Here is a 22413-nt window from a genome sequence, read left to right as displayed (position 1 = left end):
AATAAATAGAAGAATCAGTGTCCTGGTTAATGAGATTTAATAGTAGTTCTTAAGTTAATTTACAGTGAGGAGTGAAAACACTGGGGTCAAGCTGACCTGATTCTGTTGTTGTAAACAACAGAAGGGAGATTCTCAGGAAATAGATCCTGGCAAATATTAGGATAAGATGAAATAAGGTGAAGCTCTTTTTTTCTGTTGTTTATTTTGGTTTCTGAATAGCTAATTTGCTACAATATAGCTCAAGATACTGTGTGTATACTTTTAGGTTAGGTATACTTAAAGTGCAAGTACACACTGCAAGTGTCTCCCTTCACTGGCCAGAACTTTTGAGTCTTTTGTGCACATACACACAAAAAATGACTAAATGCTATATAATTAATGCATTAACTCTGATATATGTACAAATTTTATCAAGCAATTCCCAAAGTGCTTCAAAACTAAACAAAACTGGATTAATGAGATCACTAAAACCAGTGACTTACAAACAGTCACTTAAGTTAGTTCATGATCTCAGGTGATAACTGATGAGTAATTACATCAGCAAATTACTTTTCATAGCAAACAGTTTCTATTATTTTTTATCTTCCGTTGGCATTCAGTAACTGAGTAATCACTCATCTCCACAGAGGCTGATTTGTCAGGTGTCAGAGTGCAGCGATTTGGTTATGTCTCCTATGCAAATGAGATTGACATGTGAGTTTCTTATGTCCCCCAACACATTAAACTATGCAATTGGAATAGAGACCTAAGCTAATTTTTCTTTACATTCCCTTTTCATGAGCCTCTGCAGAGGGATCTGCATAGGTTGAATCAATGGGCTGAGGCCAACTGTGTGAGATTGAACAAGGCTAAGTGGTGTGCCTTGCCCTTGGGTCACAACAACCCCCTGCAGCTGCAGCTGTAGGCTGGGGCAGAGGGGCTGGAAAGCTGCCCAGCAGAAAAGGACCTGGGGGTGCTGGTCAACAGCCAGCTGGGTAGGAGCCAGTGTGTGCCCAGATGGCCAAAAAGGCAAATGGCATCTGGCCTGTATCAGCAATAGAGTGGCCACAGGGCCAGGGCAGTGATTGTTCCTCTGTACTCAGCTCTGGTGAGGCCACACCTGGAATGCTGTGCTCAGTTTTGGGGCCCTCACTATAGGAAAAACATTGAGGTGCTGGAGCGTGTCCAGAGAAGGGCAATGGAGCTGGTAAAGGGTCTTGAGAGGGAGTCCTATGAGGAGCAGCTGAGGGAGCTGTGGTTCTTTAGCCTGGAGGAGACTCCAGGGCAACCTGATCTTTCCTTACCAGGAGGTGTGATAGCAAGATTGGGGTCAGTCTCAGGAAACAAGTGACAGGACCACAGGAGATGGCCCCAAGCTGCACCAGGGGAGATTCATTGGATATGACGAGAAATTTCTTCATGGAAAGCACTGTCAACCATCGGCACAGACTTTCCAGGGAAGTGCTGGAATCACCACCCTGGATGTGCTCAAAATATGTGGATTTGGCACTTAAGGACGTGGTTAAGCAAAAGACTTGGCAGTGCCGGGTTAACAGTTGATCTTAGAGTTGATCTGAGAGGTCTTTTCCAACCTTAATGGTTCTATGATTCTAAGGTCAGCCACCCAAATTTTTGGTATCTAAAGATTTAGATATTTATGAAAAAGCACAATCCTTCCTCGCAGTTCAACTGTTATTTTTGCTGGCTAATGCTGGTCTATATTAGAAGCCATGAAAGTGGTTATTTTCTGAGCAAGAGAAATATTTTTGTGACACAAAATTCTTCATTCAATTTTACACTGGCAGATTCTTTTAACCGTGCTTTAAACATTTCCGTGTCATCTCTGCCCACCGATCTGAGCATCGGGCTAGCATTAGCTCTCATTTCACCTTTCACTTGCAGCGGTATTTCCATCTTCGGGCCGCTACAAGCCAAGGCAGCAAAAGCCTGGGAGCCGCGGGTTTATGGAAGGCTCCAGATCACAAAAGAGAGGCTTCTCTTTTTTGGAAGGCTACAGATCGGGGTGTGCACCCCGAGGCCGCCCTGTCTCGGCCCCCGCCTCCCGACCCGTTCAGCGGAGCCGCCCGGCGAGCATTCGGCAGCGCTCGGAGGGGGACACTTTCCGTAGAGACACCCCTGAGAGCCGGCTGCCTCTGAGGCGTCCACACGCTTGCTCAGCCCGCCCCTGCTTCACATGCCAGGACGGGCCAGGCTGGGAAAGGCAGACGGAGGGTCCTGAAACAGCGGGGAGGTTGGGCAGCGGAGCCCGCCCGGCCCCGCCCCGCTCAGGCGCCTTCCCTCCCGCCCCCGGCAGCGCCGGGCCATGGCCAGCAGCGGCCGCCAGGGGGCGCAGCCCCGCCCCGCTCCCGGCCCCGCCCCCCCTTCTCTCGCGGCCACGTCACTCGCGCTCCGCGGGCGGAAGCGACGTCATCCCGCCCGGCGGCCAACGGGCGGCTCGCGTGTGGCGGGTTGAGAGGTGAAAGATCAGGCGGGGCGGCGGGAAGATGGCGGCGCTGGCGGTTGCCGGGCGGGGGACGCGGGCTCCGTAAGGGGATGGCGAGGCGAGCGGCGCGCAGCGGCTGAGGCTTCCCCCGCCGCTCCCCCGCGGGCCCCGCGCGCTCCTGTCGGTCGGTCCCATGAGCGGCGCGAGCGGTCTGGCGTGGCGCGCGCTGCACGCGCTGGTGCGCGCCTTGCTCTGCCTGCAGCGCGCGCTGCTCGCGTGCCTGCGCGGCCGCGCGGCCGCCGCCGCCGCCACCTCTTGCGCGCTCCTGGCGCCCGCCGCCCGCGCGCTCGGGTTCCGCGAAGCGCGCGCGGCCTGGCGGCGGCGGGGACCCGCGCGCGGCGGGGCGGCGCGTGGACGGCAGCGGTGGCGCGCGGACGGGCGCGCCCTGCGGAAGCTGCCGGTGCACGTGGGGCTGGTGGTGACCGAGGAGGAGCCGAGCTACGCGGACATGGCCAGCCTGGTCGTGTGGTGCATGGCCGTGGGCATCTCCTACGTCAGCGTCTACGACCATAACGGTGAGCGGCGGCCGCGGCGCCCCAAGTCCGCGTCCCGGGCGGTGCCCGCCCTGGGAGCGTCTCCTGGCGTGGAGCCAGAGGGCTGTGCTGTTCTGGGGTCCGGTGCCGGCCTCTCTGCTGGCAGCTCCTTTCCTATCCGCTGGAGCTGCTTGGCTGCTGCAGAGTTCCTGTCTCTGGGGAGCCTGGGGTATGGCCCAGTTGCCCTTCTGGCCCAGCTCCTGTGTCGGGATGACCCTGTCCTGCCGGCTTTGTAGAGCCTTGTCCACAGCCTTGGGCTGACAGGAACTGCGGATATCTGGAAGTGTAGGGCAGGGACTGTTAGTAGGGAAGAGCTTTAGGCTACCTGCTCTTATGAGTGCTGTTCATGAGCTAGGGCTGAGCCACCAGAAGTGAATGAATGAAAATAACCTCCTGTTTTCAGGTACTCCTCTATTAATTAGTTAAACACAGGTACGTATGTCCTGTGTGCAGTCTGTGTTATGAAATTGAATTACGTGATCTGCATTTGGTGCTGCTTGGCCTTTGAGTTAACTCTGAGCCAGTGCTTCTGGAAGCTCTGGTGTTTTTTCGTACCTGCTGTGTGATTTATTACTGGGTCTCAGGTATAAGACCATTGAACTCTGGCTCTTGTAGGTATGTTGATTTCACATCACTGACGATCATAAAGATAAGCTCAGAGTTTGCATTTGACATACTGTGAGGAAATCACAGAACAAATCTGGCTTCCTCATTCCTATCCTTTCCTAGTGGAGAGCTAAAACCAGCCATATTCAGGATATTCTAAGCTGAAGCTTTCTGTCCCGCTATTGAGAGATGATCTCTAATTTGTGCTGGACAAGCTGTCAACTCAGAAGGGCTAACAATACATTACATGGACTGTGTCCTGTTTTATCTTCTACAGAAAAAAACTGCATTTTGAAGATCCCTGTGCTCTTGCTGTCAGGGGTGAGACTGTAGGAGACCAGGGTTTAACTTGCTTTGAGCCAGTTCCAGTGGCTATTTGGAGGTGTCATGCAGGTTAGGTGAACGGTGTAGATTTATGCCAGGTTAGAGGTACAGTTGTCTTCTAGTGCTCTTTCTGGAAATGCCCAGAAGTGCATCCCTACATAAGTAGGTGTAATCTTCTGTCATCAAGTGTGCAAAAGCATCTGAGGTTATGCAGGCCTTTCCTTGAGCATAGGCATTTGTGATTTTTAAAAATTTTTCTCTTGCTTTAAACCATCACCATTTATAGTTCTGTTTCATGGTTAATCCTATGTGATAAGAGACTTGGAAAACTTGACTTTCACTAAATTCTCTAAGATCATTATAAGAAACTGGGCTTAATACCAGTCACATAGCAGTTTAAACTGGCCATCTGTGCAGGGCTGTTGTGGAATTTGGTTATGTTGTATTTCAGAGGGAGAATGCTTCCTTGTTTGAAAGTCAAAGAATTATATAAAATATTTGCATAACATCTCAAGCACTCAGAGAACAGCACCTTCTGAAAAGTAAATTATGTGTTGACACTTTTTACTCCTGACTTGGAAAGTGTTCATCCAAGGTGAAATGCTGCAGAGCAAACAGTACCAAGGAAGAGAGTTTCCCTTATAGCTTGAGGAGTGACATTTTTATTATACAGGATCTGTAACTTGTGTGAAACCTCAAATAAGCTATGGGCAGTATTGCTGGATATGTTAAGTATGTGCTTAGTTCCTTTTTAGATTCCAGCACTCTGCTCCACAAATTATACGTATGAGAACTGAACTGAGGAGCAGATCAAGCTGAGAATCATGTTTCTTGGTCGTCTTGGTTTTCATCTTGCTTACTGTGCAGCACTGAGCAGGGAGAAGGCATCAACCAATGCTTGGGTGGCCACTCTTGCTGAGCTCCTGTCTCACAGCCAGAGCTGTAGCAATGTCTGAAACATTATTTTTTGAGAACCTACTGCTTGCTTCTCCAGCGTGTGCTGAAATTCAGTCAGATCTAAGATTGACTGTTAAAAGACTAAGTATGATGACCAGAAGTTATAAGGTTTTGTCCCCTGAGCTGAAATAACCTTGCAGAACAGTTGTTATTGCTGGCAGTTAAGGGGAAAAAAAAGTCTTCGGTTATTTACTGCTGTATCCATGTGTTTGTTTCATTCATTCTAAAGTTACGTATGTAAATTGTTCACTTTTGTTCTGTGTTGTGATTATGTTTTTTGTTTTGGTGTTGGGAATTTTTTCTTGAGTTTGGTTGTTTTTGTTGTTTTAAGTGCAGGTTGTCTGATGAGTGTGGATTTTAATTTTTCATTCCAAAGTTATGTGTTAAGTGGTTTTGCTGTCACTCTGAGATCTGAATATATAGCTATTATCTCATTATTTCTGTATCAAAACATGTTTTTCAGTAGCTTGTTCTTCTGTTGGTCCTCTGATACTAGAATATGGTAGTTTAATTGCTAGCTGGATTTCAAATTTGTTGGAGCAAAATTGAAGAAGGCAGATCAACTAAAAAGTTTGAAATCTGTGGCTTTTGCCAAACTTTCAGGGTTGATGAGAATTGCCTGCCATTACACATCCTGTTCCACAGGTGTTCAGTGGGTTGTCCAGGATAGCAGCCACAGCTGCTTTGTGGACAGCTGAGCTTTCTGGCTGACTTCAAGTAGTCATTCATACATTTCTAGTGTATGCTTACTGCTGGTACTAGCACGTATGCTGCCTTTCTTTTGGTGCTAAGCTCCTTAGAGTGTCTTGATTGAGCATACATCATTTCCAGATAGACTTGTCATTAAGTAGGATGTTGCAGCTGTTGCTAAATCTGGTGCTCACTCAGCAGTAACACTGATAAGAATGAAGGTGAGTCAAGTTGTACGGTACAGTTTGCTCTTATCAGTAGCAGGGGGTGACCCTTAATTATGATGTGCACTTGTTTCCATCCACTCCAATGTGGTGCTTTTGGACTGCTGAACTGCTGGTGTGAGGGTTTGTGTTCATACAATTGTACCTGTTGTAACTATTGATTTGTCAAAGTCCCTGCTGGTGCTGGCTGTGGTGGAGAAAGAAAACTAGTTATGAGTGCTCTGGATCAGTTTTAACTGTGGTGAGGTATACCTTAATTTGTCTCTTTCCTTCACTGCATATGTGCAGTACTGAGATTCTTTTGGAACCTTGTTTGCAAACATGGTCTTCCATGGTTGCCTTCTCTGCAAGAAATAGTGTGTCAGTTTTCTGCAGAAGGATTTAATTCAAGATATGTCCTTAACTGCCCCTTCTATAGGAGGAAAGGGAAGCATGGAGTTCTTTGCAGGTGTTCTAGATAAGCTGTTTATTTGTTTATAGTAGGGAATTTCTTTATTTTTTACAAGATTGCTCGATAGAAGGTTGTTCTTGTGTTCTTCACTATCAAAATAAATAGCTGCATTCCAGCTGACACTGTTTGGTTACTGCAGCTGCACCAGTAACTGTAAAGGCAACTTGGCTGGAGTTGTGCAGGGCTCAGAACTGAGACTTTCTCTGTTGCCTCAGCATGTTTGGAGGCCCAAGGTGGCCTGGCTTTACTGCCCCTGGTGTGTGGAAACCCTTTTTCTCAATTTTCATTGGTACGCACCTGGGTTAAATAATGCAAACTAAAGTTTCAGGCTTTTGATCTAGAATTTATTTCTGTTGACTTCTGTATTGCCAGCCCTATTACTTGGTAGAAATCCAGCCATTCTTTTCAAGACCTTATCTGTGAGGAAATACTGAAGCCTTGTTGCAGTCAGAAGGCATTGATAATGCAATAATGTAATAGCACTTAAAACACTTTCTGGGGAGCAGAAGCCTTTTACTAATGCTGTATACTTTAACTTTCTTTTGGTAATTATTTTGCCATTTGTGAGAGCTTGATTGTTCCTTCTGTCAAGCTTTCCTGATACAGTTTAGGACAAGTCTAGAGTGCTTTTTGGGAGCTTGCTGAATCTTGGCATTTGGTTACTTTGGACTCCTAGATAGATGCTTCATGCTGAACATTTCTTAAAGTCCATCGTGTGACTGTATTGAAGATTTGGAGTTACTCATCCTAAGTTTATTAGCTTTCTAGTGAACTGCTTTGCTTCTGACCGCTTTTCTCTTAAACACTCTTTGGAAGGATAGAGTATGCAAAAGAAATTATTTTGTTAGCCCCAAAGTAGGCTTCTAGTTTCTTCTAGATTACTTGATAGTTCAACTGATTTGATCAATCCTTAAAATCTTCTGGGTGTGTAGTGTGTTCATTTCACTGGGCAGGATAAATACATTATGGGTTTTATGTTACTGAAACACTAGTGAGATACCAATATCATATGGCATCTACTGTAGGCCTTCACCCATGTGAAATTTCATGTTCAGCAATTGCATTTTGGTGTTGACTTGAGAGGAGTCCTCAGACCACATTTGTTGAAATGGATAGCATTAATTTGTAGAAAGTAATCTCTTAAAGGAATAGGAAATATGAAAGAAGTATCTTTTCTTTCAGTTGGTGATGAGCTTCTGTTCTCTTAGTGCAGAATGTCCCTCCAAGAAGAAATGTGGGAAGAATGGTCACCTATGAAGTTCTCAGTTCCAAGACAAATTCTTTGTTTGGTTACTGCTATCTTAAATGGCCTTAATCTGACTGAAATTTAAGTGACTTCAGCTATGTTCAAACTTAGATTACTTTTTTTCTTAGACTCTTGAAATAAAGAAGGTATTTGTTGGTAGCTTTCCATATTCTGTGAGATCAAGTGTAATAGCAGTGCTTTCTTCTGTTAAAAACCAGCATGATCCAACAGGATGTAGGCAAAAGTTATTAATGTATTAAAACATTTTCTTGCATGTGCATTCTTTGAAGTGGCTTATTATTTGATATTCTTAAAATGTTAATATCTGATAACAGTTATAACTTTTGATTGCTCTTCCTTGTCAGCACTGGGAAGAAGTTGAGAAAGCAAATAACTGAAATGTTGTAGAGATACTTTATAGAGATTCTTTGCTAGACTCCACTTCGGTAAGGTGTTCTCTTGCAAGGGTGAGCTAACTTGTTCTGTGTTTTACCAGATTCCGCCGCTTTAAAAAGCGGGGCAATTAAGGATGTTGAACTTTGAGATGCCATTAAGGCATTAACAGGTGGTGGCTGTGGTAGTCCAGTGAGGCAAACAAATGGTTGACATCACTTGATGTTTCTTTGTGCCAGTTTTTCACTTCTACTTTTAGATTCTTGTCACTTCTTTACCTGCTATCCGCTTAATTGCAGCTTGCAGCCTCTTAATTACAAAGTTCATTTGTGAATATCTAACCCTAAAATACTGCAACACCATGGTTGCAAGCAGGGGGGCATGGCTTGTAGATGCTGTAAATCTGAGCAGAAGGTGTATGCCCTGGAAAAGACCTGTGTTGTGGAGGACTGCTGCAGGAAGCTAAAACAATTCTGGTTTGCCTAAGCTCTAACAGCAACAAATGACCGACAACACACTTGCAACTTGTGTTGTAAGAACAAATACTATCCCTGAAGACAGCTCACAAGAAACAAACTGGGACAGAGAGTTTTATACTCTTTGGCTTTGGGAATTTTAGTGCTTAAATACATGTAATTCTTAGAACATTTCATTTGCAGGAATATACACATTTGCACTAGATTGCAAAGGTTTCAGAGTTCTGACTGAATGAATGTTTCTGCTTTTTGAAACCAGAACATCTTCTGATGAGAAATAATAGAACAATTTCACGTTTGTGTTTCATATTAGAACCATGAGTAGTGCCACAATTTTTTTCATTTAACAGCAAACAACTGTTGTAGTGCTAAAAATTATTAGACCTTTGTCAAACCATAATTTTTTGTAATGTTAAAATTACATTATGGACTTGCTTTAACTTGTGTGGAGGACTGTGAACAAAATTGGAGGGTAGCAATAAATAAAGAGTTACGTTTCACTACCTAGAAACACATAATTCTGTTATTGGGTTGGCCTATTCGTACACTTATTTGCTATATTTGTCATGTTTTAATTAAGCAACAACATCTCCCAGAACTAACTGGTACTTTTACAAAGTTTAAAAAAAAATGAACCTTCTAGTTAAATGGTGTTTTGAGATACTGTAAGAGAAAGGAGACTATAGCTGAGTCATGACCATGTAAAATTCCTGAAGTTGAATGTGATTTTGGCCTGTGAATATTGTATTTGGCAGGACTGTGTTTGCAGTGATGTGCATTTGTAAGTCTCTTATGCACTCACTGAGAGACAAATGTTGAAGGAGTATTCCCAAGTGCTGTTGGTTTTTAATTAAGATCTGAGTTTGTCTGAATTTTTACTACCTTCTGCTGTACTTCAGAATCTTCAGGAAAACTGTGCATGTGTCAAGGTTGATGGATCAGTGGGAATTTAGGTGTGGAGGCCTTTCCAAGGGAAGGCATACTGCAACTATATGGTACAACTATGGTAGCTTCCTGTTTGTTAAACTGCTCTTCCAAGGGCCATGCAGTCCCCAGGTTTGAACAGCTGAGGGGGTGGGTGAGATAAACGAGCAGAATAACAGGGTGATACTCAGATAAGTCTTAAGAACACATTTATTTAGCAAGTCTTCTGTATCTGTGTGTGTTAAGGACCCTCACTTTGGAGCTGGACCAATTCCATTATCTGATGTCTCTTTTTACCTAGTAGCAAACACCTTGTTGTCCTAAATGTCTTAATTTAAAGTCTTAAATTAGTTCTTTCAGTCTTTGGCAGAAATAGGCAAAAACCTTTCATGAGGAAGGATTTGATATTAGTGTTGGGTGAGAAAGGGGAAGAAGAGAAGCAGTTTGTTTTCCAGATTGGGAGTCTTTCCTGGTTGTGTCACGTGGTTGTCTGGATATTGAACATAGTTTTATTTTTATTTCTTATGTCTAGAAGTGTACAGAAGTCAAGTGACTCTTAAAGATGAGGCACATGCAGCCTTGTACAGATCTTCCTTGAAGAGGGTGCACGATTAGCAATTGCAGTGGCTGCACTGCTGCTGACATTGGGAGTAAGGAAGACAATCTGTGCTAACCCTAGCATGAAGCAGACTGAGCCAAGCAGAGTTGTATCACACAGTGTTATTTAAAGCAGCATTCTCAATTTCTCTTATGTAGAAGTATACTTTATAAAAAGTGGGAGCAAGAAGACCAGCAATTTGACTTCAGTTTAAACTTAGCAAAAGTGTTCTAACACACTTTTTTTCTGTAGAGGTTTGTGCCTTACCACAACTTGCTTTTCTGTAAATACATGAAATCAATTATGAGCATCACTGATGCTTATATAATGAAATAGTTTTGTTTTTTTTTTTTAAACAGGAAGTATTCAGGATGAGAGGAAAAATAGATACTTTGCCACCTATTAAAACCTCCAGTGAAGCCTGTAGAAAAGCTCCGATTCACTAGGCCTAAAGGCTACCATATTAAATAAATGCATTGTATCACTTCATATTGCAAATGAACTCCTAGTGTATTACAGTGTTAATCCAGTGCTTATACACTGTTTGACCAATGTGGGAACTGTTGTATTGTCAGATTGTGGTAATGAATCCTAAACCTGATCATAAAATTGCACGTTTTGCACTGTCTTTTGCACTGTCTGCATTGTAGGATTAGTGTATGGGCATTTTTAAACTGGTCAGCTGAAGTGTTTGACATAAGGTTTCTGAATGAAGCTCAGTAAAAAACCTCTGAATACCATGTGATAAAAGCATTATCCGGTTCCTGAGTGAATATGCCTAGCCATGCTTTTGGACTGTAAATATGTAAGCTGTAATATTTTGGTTTTACTGTGTCATTTAATTAGGAATAATTGAGTTATGTTTCTCAAAAGCTAGAATTTATTTTAGTACGGGAATCAAAGTATATTTGAAACATACTTTTGTGATTTTTGCATTCAAAGTGTGTCTGCTTTAAATATGTAAGTATCAAAAGGCCTTGGGGAGTGTATGAATATCTTGAAACATACAGCTTGTGAAATTCTCTTATTAGGAAATCCATGCTATTGGATGGCTTAAGAGTGAGACCTGAAATGCTGATTCAATGGTGACTTGCTTTCTTACCCTGCAGCCTTAGGGATGTGGCAATAAGTGGTAGCAGTTGTAAGCAGTGTGAGCATTAAAGAAATTTGGTGTTAATCTGACTTGGTTGTTCTTTGATTATTGCTTTCTTTATTTCTAGCATACTAAGGACGATGAATTAAGTCTTAAGCTATCTCTTATGCAGTTGCAACTTGCTTAAATCAGGCTGGGTGAAAGAAGAACAAAAGCACATGAGTTGTCTTTCCAACGTCACTCAAATTAGTCACGTGCAGTAGCATTTGCTTTGAATTCTTACTCACACTTGCGAACTCCAGTCTGAAACCAGTACTGACTAATTTTTTCTTCTTGCCTAGTGTCAGATTTATTTTGTAACACCCTTTATAGGAGTTGGCTGACATGCAACTTTTTTTTTAAAGGTATTTTCAAGAGGAATAATTCAAGATTGATGGATGAGATTTTAAAACAACAGCAAGAACTCTTGGGACTAGATTGCTCAAAGTACACCAGTGAATTTGCAAATCACGACAAAAATGGTCAAGGTAAGATGAACTACAAGAGGGTCTTGGTATGCCTCTAAATAGCTGTATATCAATCATAAATCTGCTTTTACTTAAACACGTTCCTGTGTACAGTGACCTTTTTCTTCATTAAGAACTGTTTATCAGAAAACATCAAACTTTCCTGAGCTAGTATTAAACTTCCACTGTGCTTATTTGTTCTTAACATCAAAGCACTGCTCTCTCCTTGCTGTAGTAATCATGGGTGGTCTGATCTTTCCTTCAGCCTGACTGTTGTGCCAAGACCCCTTCAATGCATCAGTGTACCTTCACTCCTTGCTGTTTCAGTGAAATAAACTCTTTTGCTGAGAGTTGAAAAAGCACTGAAGTGTAAGGGGACTGATGTCATGTTAACAATGTGTGCTTCAGTCTTCCAAACATACACCTCAAAGTGGGAAGGAGAAAGGGAAAGAGCAAGACTGCTGGTTGTCACGGCAAGGTAAAACGCCATCAGAAAGTTAAAAAAATAAATTTGGTAATAATAACTTTAGCATGTCTTTAGATGTGGAAACCGGGTGCAGGTTTCAAGGTTGATGTTCTTTATACAGTAGTATCTGCTATAAGTACTCATTTACTCATCTGCTACCTAAGACAAATGCTTGAAGTCTGTTAAAAATATAATAAATCACAGGTATGTACTTGAATCGGGCCTTTGTCTTAAAGGGATGGGCTGATATAGCTCTCCTAACTGCAACTCATAATATTTAAGTAGGTCTTGTAAAAAAATACCTAAACAGCCCTTATGTTTTAAGATTGTCATAGTTCAAAGACTTATGAAAAGACTGCGCAAGTTATGGTACATTTAGCTGTATTCAAAGTGCTGCTTGCAAGTTTTGCCTCCCCTGTGAGAGCTGACTGGATACCAAAGTCCTTTATTCCAGATTTCCAGTATAAAGTGTAACATTGTAACATGAAATTGTCTTGTGAACAACTTGGCCTAAGATGCTAGCATTTATGTGGAAGAACCTAGGTTTCATGCTATTTTTTTTCTTCCCTTGAAGGTTGAAATAACCAGCAGAAAAATGGGGTAGACAGGCTATTAATGTCTTAAACTCCAGCATACTTAGCTACACTTACCTAAGCTGGGATATTTATGTTCACACCAAACAAACTACTGAGAGACTTCTCAGACTTGCTGATGGAAAGAGTGCATTTAAATCTCAGGAACCTTTTGTACTGGAAACTGTGAAAAGCAGAGGTGTTTTCTGGTCTCTTTTAAAATTCTTCATTCTTTTTTAGAAGGCTTCACAGTCAGATCAGATGCTTCATATTTTCAGCCGAACAAACTGACATCTATCCAATTTATTATTATTTGCATTTTTTTGCTTCTTAAAAACAGAATTGCATGTATGACATTTAGGGGTACTGTTAAATGTTTTTTAATCTAGGACATTTGATGCAAATTTGCAAATCAAGCAATATTAAGGAACAATTATTTTCATTGGGTAGATGAAATGAGGGAGTTTTAGGTGTTATGAATCTTGACTGTGCTGTGTCATCCTTTGCAGTCAGGTTCTGCAGTTTTAAGAAACATTTTTAAGTATCTGGTTGTAACTATCATAAATTTGGTATCAGCCTGAAGTGTTGACATGTTGGTATTTAACCCACTTAACTTTAATGCCAGCTATAGTGCACTGTCTGTGGCTTTCAGCTTCCTTGGCAAGTTTACCTCTTAGGTGCCTTACCAGCACTGACGGTGATGCAAGTCTTGTAGTGTGAGAAGACTCTTGCCTCTCAATAGTGTAGGATTAAGATACAGTAATGTCACGATTATAAGCCGAATCATTTTGACTAAAATTTTGCTCCCAAACCGGAAGTGCGGCTTACATTCAGGAGCGGCTTATATATGAACAAATTTTGGAAATTTCCTAACCTGGAAGTCCGAGCCAGCAGCAACCCCAAACCGAGGCGGAGCCCACCTGGCCCCAGGGGCGCGGCAGCAGTACCAGCCGGTCACGCCCCTCTCCCTCTTCCCGGCAGCGCTGGCCGGGCATGCCACTCCCCTGCCTCCTGGCAGCAGCGGCAAGCTGGGCTGAGGCCGCTCCCTGACGGCTGCCCCGAGCAGGGCCGAACCAGTAAACCCTGCGATCCCGCGATTCTGTTACTATTCGGCAACTTTGTGCAAGTTGCATGCGGATCCTCGCTGCGAACAAAAGTGCGGCTAATAATCCGGTGTGGCTTATATATGGAGGAAAAACGAAACGTGGCTGACACCCCGGAAGTGCGGCTTATAATTGGTGCGGTTTGTAATCGTGAAATTACTGTAATTATTACTGTGAAATGTCCTCTTAAGTCACAGATATAATTAGAGATTAATGGATGAATTCTGGACTATTATCTTGTTCTCAGCTTTGGTGAATCAATCTTAGATCCTTATTGTAACTCTTGCATCAAGATGCTGTGATCAGATTGAGAGAGGCCCCCATCTTAGTCATTGTCATGTGCATGTACACAGTACTGTTAAAAACACCTTCCTCTTCTAGGGTAGAAATTAGTATGTTGGGTTTTTTTTTTTCCTTTCTCTGAACTCCTTAAGTTACTATCCAAGCGCATTTCTTCTCAGTGCTTTGCCTGACAGCATAAGAACCAACCCAAATTTCCTGGAAAACTATATTTCAAGACTGAATTAAACCCCCCTCTCACAAGACTTCTCAAAGTAGTTGTGTTAAGCTTGTGTTTTAGTAATACAGCAAATTCAGAAAACTCTTACCTACTTCTCTAAGAGATAGCTGAGGTGTATCTGTGACTAGTTGAAATATATTAATTAAATTGCAAGTTACTTTCAGCTGTATCTGTGACTATCTAAAGCACATGCAAAATAATTATATTTGTTGCTTTTAAATTATGTTTTGTACTTTCAGTTTTAAATTGCCAATCTACATTGAAGGTGCTGTCTCCAGAAGATGGAAAAGCAGACATAGTCAAAGCTGCTCAGAACTTCTGTCAGTTGGTAGCACAGCAGCAAAGAACACATTCAGACCTGGATGTGAATATGTTAGACAACTTATTAAGTAGTAAGTATAATAATGGAGGGGAAAGAGTACTGAATTCATAACGATTTAGTTACCAGTGTATTTATTGCTTGGAATGCATGCATCTTGATGTTTAGTCTATCAGAGTAAGTTATGATTATTGCTTTTAGGCTTCTGTTAAAAATTTCTGACTTGTTTATTGTCTTTTGAGCTGTTTAAGCAGAAAAATTCTTTAGCAGAAATATTAAGCTAAATTGCAGAGTTTTGGCTTTTCAGAGTCTACAGCCTCTGTGGTATGTTCTGCAATGAGCTTTTTGAAAAAAGTACTTCTGGGATTACCTAAAACTAAACTATTCTAATTTAGGTTAACTTCCTGCAAGTTACAAGCTGCAAACATGGATGGGCGGAGTCTTTTCCAGATCTGGTTGCAGCAGTTAAAGCTGTTCCTGCTGCCTGAACTACTACCCTGAGTGCAAATGATAGAACACTTGCTGTTCTCTTGCGGCTCTATAACCCACACTAGTTTAGTTGTCTTCATTACTAATTCATGCAGATTACTGACTCTTTGAGCTGTGTGGCTACATGCAGTAGCTCTGAAAAGGGCAGGACTGCCCTAATATCACACCTGGGAGAAGGAGTTTAGAATTAGCATCCACTTTTCTAGTGGCATTGTGGAGCTATAATGAGTTACTCAGCTCGCCTAGGTGATCCATGCATGTTAATTGCAGCTGTAATTAGCTTGGCAGGTTTCAGATTGCACACTTGAACTTGGTATACCTTTAGGCATGTTATTGTAATGTGGTTCCCTTTAATTGGACTTTAGAGAGTGATTTCTTCTTTTTCATGTGTCTGGTCAGCTGGATTGTTTTGTGGATGGACTTGCATGACAGTTTGACCACTTAGCTTCAAACCAAATTCCTTTCGCTGTTGTCAGCATCCTCCTATAATGGACCTATTTGATGTATTTAATAAGGCACCTGAAGAACTTGGGGCATCTATTTTGTTATACCCCAAAGGCAATTAAAGGAAATTAACAACTGCTTCTTCAGAACTGTCACTAACATAATGGAGGACGGTGACAATTGTTACCCATTGTGTGTATTTTGGCCAATGATACTTAACTGCAGCTTTTCAAACTTGTTGGGGATCTTCTCTCTGGATATGTTAAAAGTATTGTGTCCAGTCTTAAAATTAGTGGATTCATTTTTGAAGTATTGCATGCTAGCTGAGCACAGAAAGAGATCTAATCTGTCAAAACAATCAACTTTGAAACAGGCTGCTTCATGTACTTGGCTAGTAATTAAGGATAATATCTGTAACTAGTCCTACTTATTAATTTGTTTATTTAATGTTTAGGACACTGTTGGCGGTGAAGTATTCTTCCATTATTTACTTAGCAGCAGCTTTTTAAACTTTGTACTTGTAGTCAAATTTAGATTGTGTTCATTTTTAATGGAACAGTATTGAAAGTAAGCATCTGTGCATTACTGATTTCAGAGCATGTTCTGAAAAGTAATACTTGAGTAGTTATACTCTTGGGGTTTGCATTCATGGTGTCTTATGTAAATCTCTGGGGTTTAAAATTTTGATTTACATACCTGTTAATGTAAAATTTTAAATTTTTTGTTCATGTTTAGGGTGCAGTTATTGAAGCCTAGTCCTAAAATGGTATGGTTATAGCTTGTCATGTGGCTTTTCTTGTTTTTAATTCAGTCATGCACATAATTCTTATAGCTTGAGTTTTCTGCAGTGTAAGAGTACTTTCTTCTGAGCAATGCCTCAGCTAACCAGCTTGTTTTCAGAGAAGTAGGTGCCAGCTGCATTTTAATATTGTCTCTGCTTACTGTCTGCCTTCCAGCAAAGAACATGACTATCAACTAAGGCTATTCAAGTTGCCCCATAGAGTCTATGTGGAGAAGGGTAGAGTTATCAACTCTAAAATTCCTTCATGTTCCCCTTGCAGAACTCCTGACCTAGAAGGAATGCTGCCAGATTCCCATTCTTTGAGTGTGCGAGTCTTTTGACCTCTTGTTTTTTAAAGTTTGCTCCCAAATCCTTGTATCTTGTGTGTGATAAACTTGACTGCTGTAACTCTAGCAGCTCTGAGGGAGCTTCCATGTGTAAATTATCTGTAGCTGCTGCTATGTTTAGGTAGAGAAATGGATAGAGTAGAAAGCACATACTGTTTTTTTTAGTAGGCAGTTCTGACAGTAATACTACAGTGTGCTTTTTCATTTTCCTTCAGATAGGAACCAGAAGGAAATGTTAGCATTAACTGGGCTCTCTGAAGGTCTTTTCGTGTTTGAAAAGCGATTGCAGTGTTGAAGATCCTGCCGCTGTACCAGCTGAGGAGTACTCAGCTACTGAAATCAGCTGATGAGTAAAGCTGTCCACTTCCTCCAGAGTCCCCACTTCTAAGTATTCACTGCTTCCCTGCAAGGCTCTTTCATACTAACGTGCTAACTTCTGAACACATAAGTGGCTTTTGCTTTGCAATTTTTTTCTTAACTTCGTGATAAGATTTGGACTGTGGCACAAGACACTCCTACCTAAAAAATTCATCCTTCCTTAGAAATGCACATGCTTGGGAAAATAGCTTCTTTGCCTCTGGTAAAAGGTATCATCACTATTGTGGTGATTCAGTGGCGAAGGGAGGATGTGAACTTTTTGAAAAATATCCAGCTTCAGTTTGAAAATCTGGGTGGAGCGAAGTCTGACCTTAGTTTCCTTTTATGTTATTCCCAAAGTTAAGTTCCTCTACAACTAATCTGAAAATTATAAGAGGCTCTTAACTGCTTTTGTGTAGTGGTTTTTTTTTTTTGTTTGTTTATTTTTTTTAAGCGACCAAGGAAAGAATTGAGGAAATAACATCAGAAATTTGGAGCAAGTAGGCCGTATTAAACTTTATTTGCTAAAGGTAGTCGTTACCCAGTATAAGCACTCATGCACTTAACCTGCAGAATTGGTGGATAGTGACAAGAAATTACCTGCAATAATCATGACTATTATAGCAAAATAGGGTTATGACTGCTGGAATGCTTTTCAGATGAGCTGGGTAGGTGCAAGAGGAACAGTTTAGCTTCTTGGGTCCCCTTGGGGTGCTCTACTGGTTTTCACATGTTGCTCTAATCAACTTGCTAGAATTAGCAGGGAAAGCTGGACTCAGACTGCTCATTCTAAGCCTATTTCCTATCTGTCAGTTTTAGCCTGGAGTAGCTTAGGCACTGCAGAATATATGGAAGGGAGACAGAGGCAGTAGTGTTTGGCCACTAACTGTCTTCAGAATCAGAAGATGACTCAGATGCTCTCACAAGGGGAAATGACTGCATGGGCTTTTAAGGTATGGGTAGTAAGAGTGTGGGCACCTAGTGGAATTATTTAGCTCTGCCCTGGAATGGGTCAGGTTGTTCACACAGTAACAGAAAAAAGACACACTACTCTGTTCTTCCTCACTCATCTAACCAGAAAGATGCCAGCTGCAACATTGTCTTTGATATTTTATAGTAAGTTGGTTTTAAAATTTCTGTCTTAGCTTCATACTGACGAAGAGACAAGTCATTTAACAAGGGTTTTTTTTTTTTCCCTTGATGGTCTGTATACCAAGGTGTTCTTCAGTGAAACTTTAAGTTTTTTTTGGTGTTAATAGTCCTTTTACTCTGCTTGTCTGCAGCTCCACATAGTTAAGTAAGCACTGCAGTAGGTAAAGTCAGAGTACAGCATGTTCTGTGCTACTAAAATCGAGTTTGCCAAGACAAAACTAGAACAAGTCAGATGAAACAGCATTGTTAAGGTTTGCTGTTACTCAAAACATTGTAACTGTTCCTGTTAGTTCCATAGAAAGTCTTTGAAAACTACCTGACATAAACATAACAGTCCAACTGGGCCTGCAGTGGCTGCCTAAGCTTTTGCTCAGTTGATCATTCAGGTGTTGCAAGACCAGTCTGTCCTCTTGGGCTTTTAATTGTTAACTTGTCCTTGGGACCTTCATTAAAAAAAAAAAAAAGATATTTAGTGAAAAAGCAGATGCCTTAGGTTTAGATCTGTTAAAACAAATCCTCTGATGAATTTAATAAAACCTAATGTAATTTGTTATTACAGGTACAAATGGATTTCCTGATCCTGATTTAGTCTTGAAGTTTGGTCCTGTGGACAGCACATTAGGATTCCTTCCATGGCACATCAGACTGACAGAAATCATGTGAGTTGCTTATAAATGTTGTGAAACACACTGGAATGAAAAATATCTAGCTAAACAAGTCTTTGACATAATTTAAGGAACTAGCCAAAAGAGGAGATCCAGCTAAGCAAGTGTCTGGGGATTGATTTGAGGGTATTTTAAAACTATTAAATGAAATCTGTCAAACATTCATTGTTGGTTTTTTAGCCCTGACTAGGCAACAGCAGGCTTTATGCCTCTGATTTAAGGAACAACTTCTGTCACCACTTACTCTGTGGTTCAGTCTCATTTGACAGTGTTCCTTACATCAGTGTTGATTCTCTATGGCTTACAGATTTCTGACAGGGAAACTAGGGATACAAGGGAAATGAGATAATACCAGATCACACCTGTGGATTATTTTTCAGTTTTAGTAATAACCAAACTGACTAGATTTGCTAAACTTCTTAAATCTGAGCACTTTTATCGCACACTGAAATGTGTGGGCATACCTGTGCTGCTCCAGCTTTTCACTGATGTGAAGGGCCCTGTATGCTCTAATGGGAGGCTTTGGTTTAGAGGGTGAGTAGTTTAGTTGTTAGAGTTACAATAACCATGTTGAGAACAGCTTCACAAAGTTATTCAGACAATAGCTTGCTTTTAGTGATATACCTGAGCAGCTGTATGAATAGTGTGGTGTTTTTAAAAACTTATTTTAATGTTTCTAACTTGCTTTCTCAGTTCTTTGCCTTCCCACCTAAATGTCAGCTACGAAGACTTTTTCTCTGCTCTCCATCACTATGCAGCCTGTGAGCAACGCTGGGGAAAGTGACTTTGGGCTGAGTGCATGGAGTGAGGCTTTCTGTGGGAAGGAACTGATGTCTGTTTACAAGCACCTGTGACCCAAAAGTCTGGTTCATAGTCCTTTCTTAATTTATCAAAAAAATTCAATAAAGTGTCTTACCTTTCTAGAGAGTCTGTGTGAATGCGTGAGAATCTATGGGGAGGGGAATTCACAGATTTCCTCTTTGAAAAAGACAGTTACTGAAAGCAAAGCTGAATTGCCCTCACTTTGACATTCAACTGTCAAAATGAACATGCAAGAATTAAGTGTTCTGAAATCTACAGGGCAATGTAAATAGGAGATCTGTGTACTGAAGATCCTTAAAACCAAGAAAGAACTCTTATCTTTGTTTCTTAATTCTTCATGGTCAGGCATTTCAGAGCTGATGGTTTATCTTCGGTATATTTTCTATGTAATATGTGAATTCTAGAGAAGTTGATTTTGTTAACTGAAAATAGAGACTGCAACTTGGCTGGGATGACTAAGCCAACTGTAGGTGTTAAGTTCTAGAAATACTGAGAAGATTCCATAAAAAAAGTTGAAGTTTCTATGGTAAGTGGATTAGGCAGTCTGTGTTGCACTATCCAGCTTTTTTTTTTTTTTTTTGAGTGGTGGAATGAAAGTATTCCTACAGCCCTGAGTGAATGCATCATCTCTCAGAATCGGGTCAGTTTTCCATTGGGAACAAGCATAAGCAGTACTATTTGTATACCGGTTCTCCCCATAACACGCTCACTCAAGGTAACAAGCAGGATAAGACTCTGGCATCATTTGCTGAAAGATTTAAAAATGGGCTGAGTCAACTTCTGTGGCTAAATGTGATCTGCTGCTTGTACTTGTGTGCCCAGCAAGGGAGTCTGCTTAAGCCTTTTATTATTTCTATTTGTTCTGAACTGAGCATTAGAAGTTTGAATGAGACAAAGCAGACAAAGAAGGAAGAAGAGGTGAAGCTGCCCTAAAGTATTTCAACACTGAGATAACTAAGTAGAGATACTGGCTAAATGGTCTTCATTGTGGACTGGCCTATTTGGGTTGTGTTCCTGTTGTTGGAAGCAGTTTAAAATTGCAGGTTTATGGCTGCATTTGGACAAAGCAATATCTTTAGATCTATATTATGGGAGACAAACATTAATACTGCAGCCTTCTGCCCTGCAGGCTGCAGAACTGTTGAATGCTTCATTCTGGAAGTGTTTCCTGTTGCCCCTCCCCCCCACTCTTCAAACTGAGCCTGGCTTTATCTCCTTTGGGATAGCCATGTCACTAGAAGGGGAAAAAAACTGTTTTTAAAAGGGAATTGCCAGATTTTAAATGAATGTCTGCCTCATTGTGAAATGGTGTATTTTAACTTGTTGTTGCTTGATGTAATGTTATAAAGCAGATTGCATAAACTTTTAGCTGCAGCTTTTCATCATACTAAGGTTAGATTGCAGTTTTAAAAAAGACCCGTGGTCTGCTTTAAGTCAGAAAAGAGCAATGGATATTCAGTAAATTAACTTAAGGGTATTGACATAAAATAGATTTCCATAGGAGCTGAAATACTTTGAGTACACTTTGTAGACTGGTCTGTTGTGTGTGCCAGGTCTTGTATTGCAAGACAAGGTGAACAGTTGTGCAATGTTTCCTGAGCTCTGTCATGGACATGGGTGAGTTTTCTCACTGAGTGTTAAGTTTGACTTTTTTTGTGGGGAGTGGGTAGCCTGTTGAAGGGTATCTGGAGTATTGATGTTCATCTGTAATATGAATTGTTTCATTAAAATGCAAGGTTGTGTTCACATTCTGATACGTAAGTGTTACTGTGTCACTGAAGCAGTCCTGGTGCTGGTGGTAATGGGAAAAGCTTAGTTTACCCCTCAAAAAATATATTTTTTATATTTGTATCAAACTGCCAAAGAATACTTCTCATACCTGAGTTCCCTCAGTCCTCAAACTTCTGCGTATCTCAGCTAAAAAGATGTGTTCAATATTGGAGACAGATCTCAAGGCCTAGAATTTGTCTACAGAGAATTGCTTAATAAAATGAAAATGATTAGTTCAGCTGCATTAGATTCAACTTAAATCTCTTCTGATGGCTAGTTTAATTGTCAATTAAGTGTTCCTCCTGGAATTAATGTAGTTGAACTAATCCACGTTGTCACTTTGTTGGAATTATTTTACTGTCCCTGTGTGGGCAGTCTTCAGTGAGGTGTGCCAAAAGCACTGTGCATATCCACGACTTGATCTCTGAATGTACGTCCTTGCTCTTAGCACCTCTCTCCAACTTGTTCTGTATGAAGGTCTGTGCTATTGCTGTGACATGTTTGGGTACCTGTACATAATGTGTAAAATGAGTTTTTATTAGGGAATCAATTTATTGAACTTTACTATTGAGAGCTGAATCTGTAAAACAATAAATCAATAAAAGACTATAATCTTTCTACAGGCTATGGTGATACATGAATACTTTTGGAAGTTCGGCTGGGGCATTGTAGCCTGCTACATCACTCTGGGGAAATACAGGACTTCAAATGTCATATTCTTTTGTGTTCTTCTTTAATTGCTTTGTGGAGTGTAAGAAGCGGGTGAATTTTTCATCTACCACTTCCAACTTCAGATGCTTTTATGAGAGCTTTCATGGTTAAGCATTTACTGTAAAAATATTTCTTTGATATTCCTGGGAACTTGCTAACTTGTTCCTGGCTACTGAAAAGCTTGCTTCCTCTCCTTGCTGCCGAGTCAGTCCCAGGCCATGAGCTGTGCTGGCCTCCTGCCAGCCTTGTTGTGGAGCAGGGTGAAGTGAGGGTGTGGAGTGGAAGAAGCTTCGGCAATCTGGGTGATGTGTGGATGCTGAGCAGGAAAGGGGAAGCTTTGAAAATGTGCTGGGAATCGTGGTGCCAAGCTGATCTTGAGCCAACCTACAACA

At 41.3% G+C, this 22413-nt stretch overlaps 1 protein-coding gene across 1 annotated transcript; it reads left to right on the top strand.

Annotated features, from left to right (window-relative positions):
- The first annotated feature begins 2428 nt into the window (after positions 1-2428).
- NUS1 (NUS1 dehydrodolichyl diphosphate synthase subunit) lies at positions 2429-21927 on the top strand. Its single transcript, XM_033056044.2, has 5 exons — positions 2429-2997; positions 11402-11524; positions 14404-14556; positions 18613-18712; positions 19412-21927. The coding sequence occupies exons 1-5, from the start codon at positions 2616-2618 to the stop codon at positions 19500-19502; spliced, it is 849 nt and encodes a 282-aa protein (XP_032911935.1). The 5' UTR covers positions 2429-2615; the 3' UTR covers positions 19503-21927.
- The last annotated feature ends 486 nt before the right edge of the window (positions 21928-22413 follow it).

The sequence above is a fragment of the Catharus ustulatus genome, chromosome 3 (genome assembly GCF_009819885.2).
Source record: "Catharus ustulatus isolate bCatUst1 chromosome 3, bCatUst1.pri.v2, whole genome shotgun sequence".
Lineage (NCBI taxonomy): Eukaryota > Metazoa > Chordata > Aves > Passeriformes > Turdidae > Catharus > Catharus ustulatus.
The sequence above is the reverse complement of the archived record's forward strand: the minus strand, read 5'-3'. Positions and strand labels throughout refer to the sequence as shown.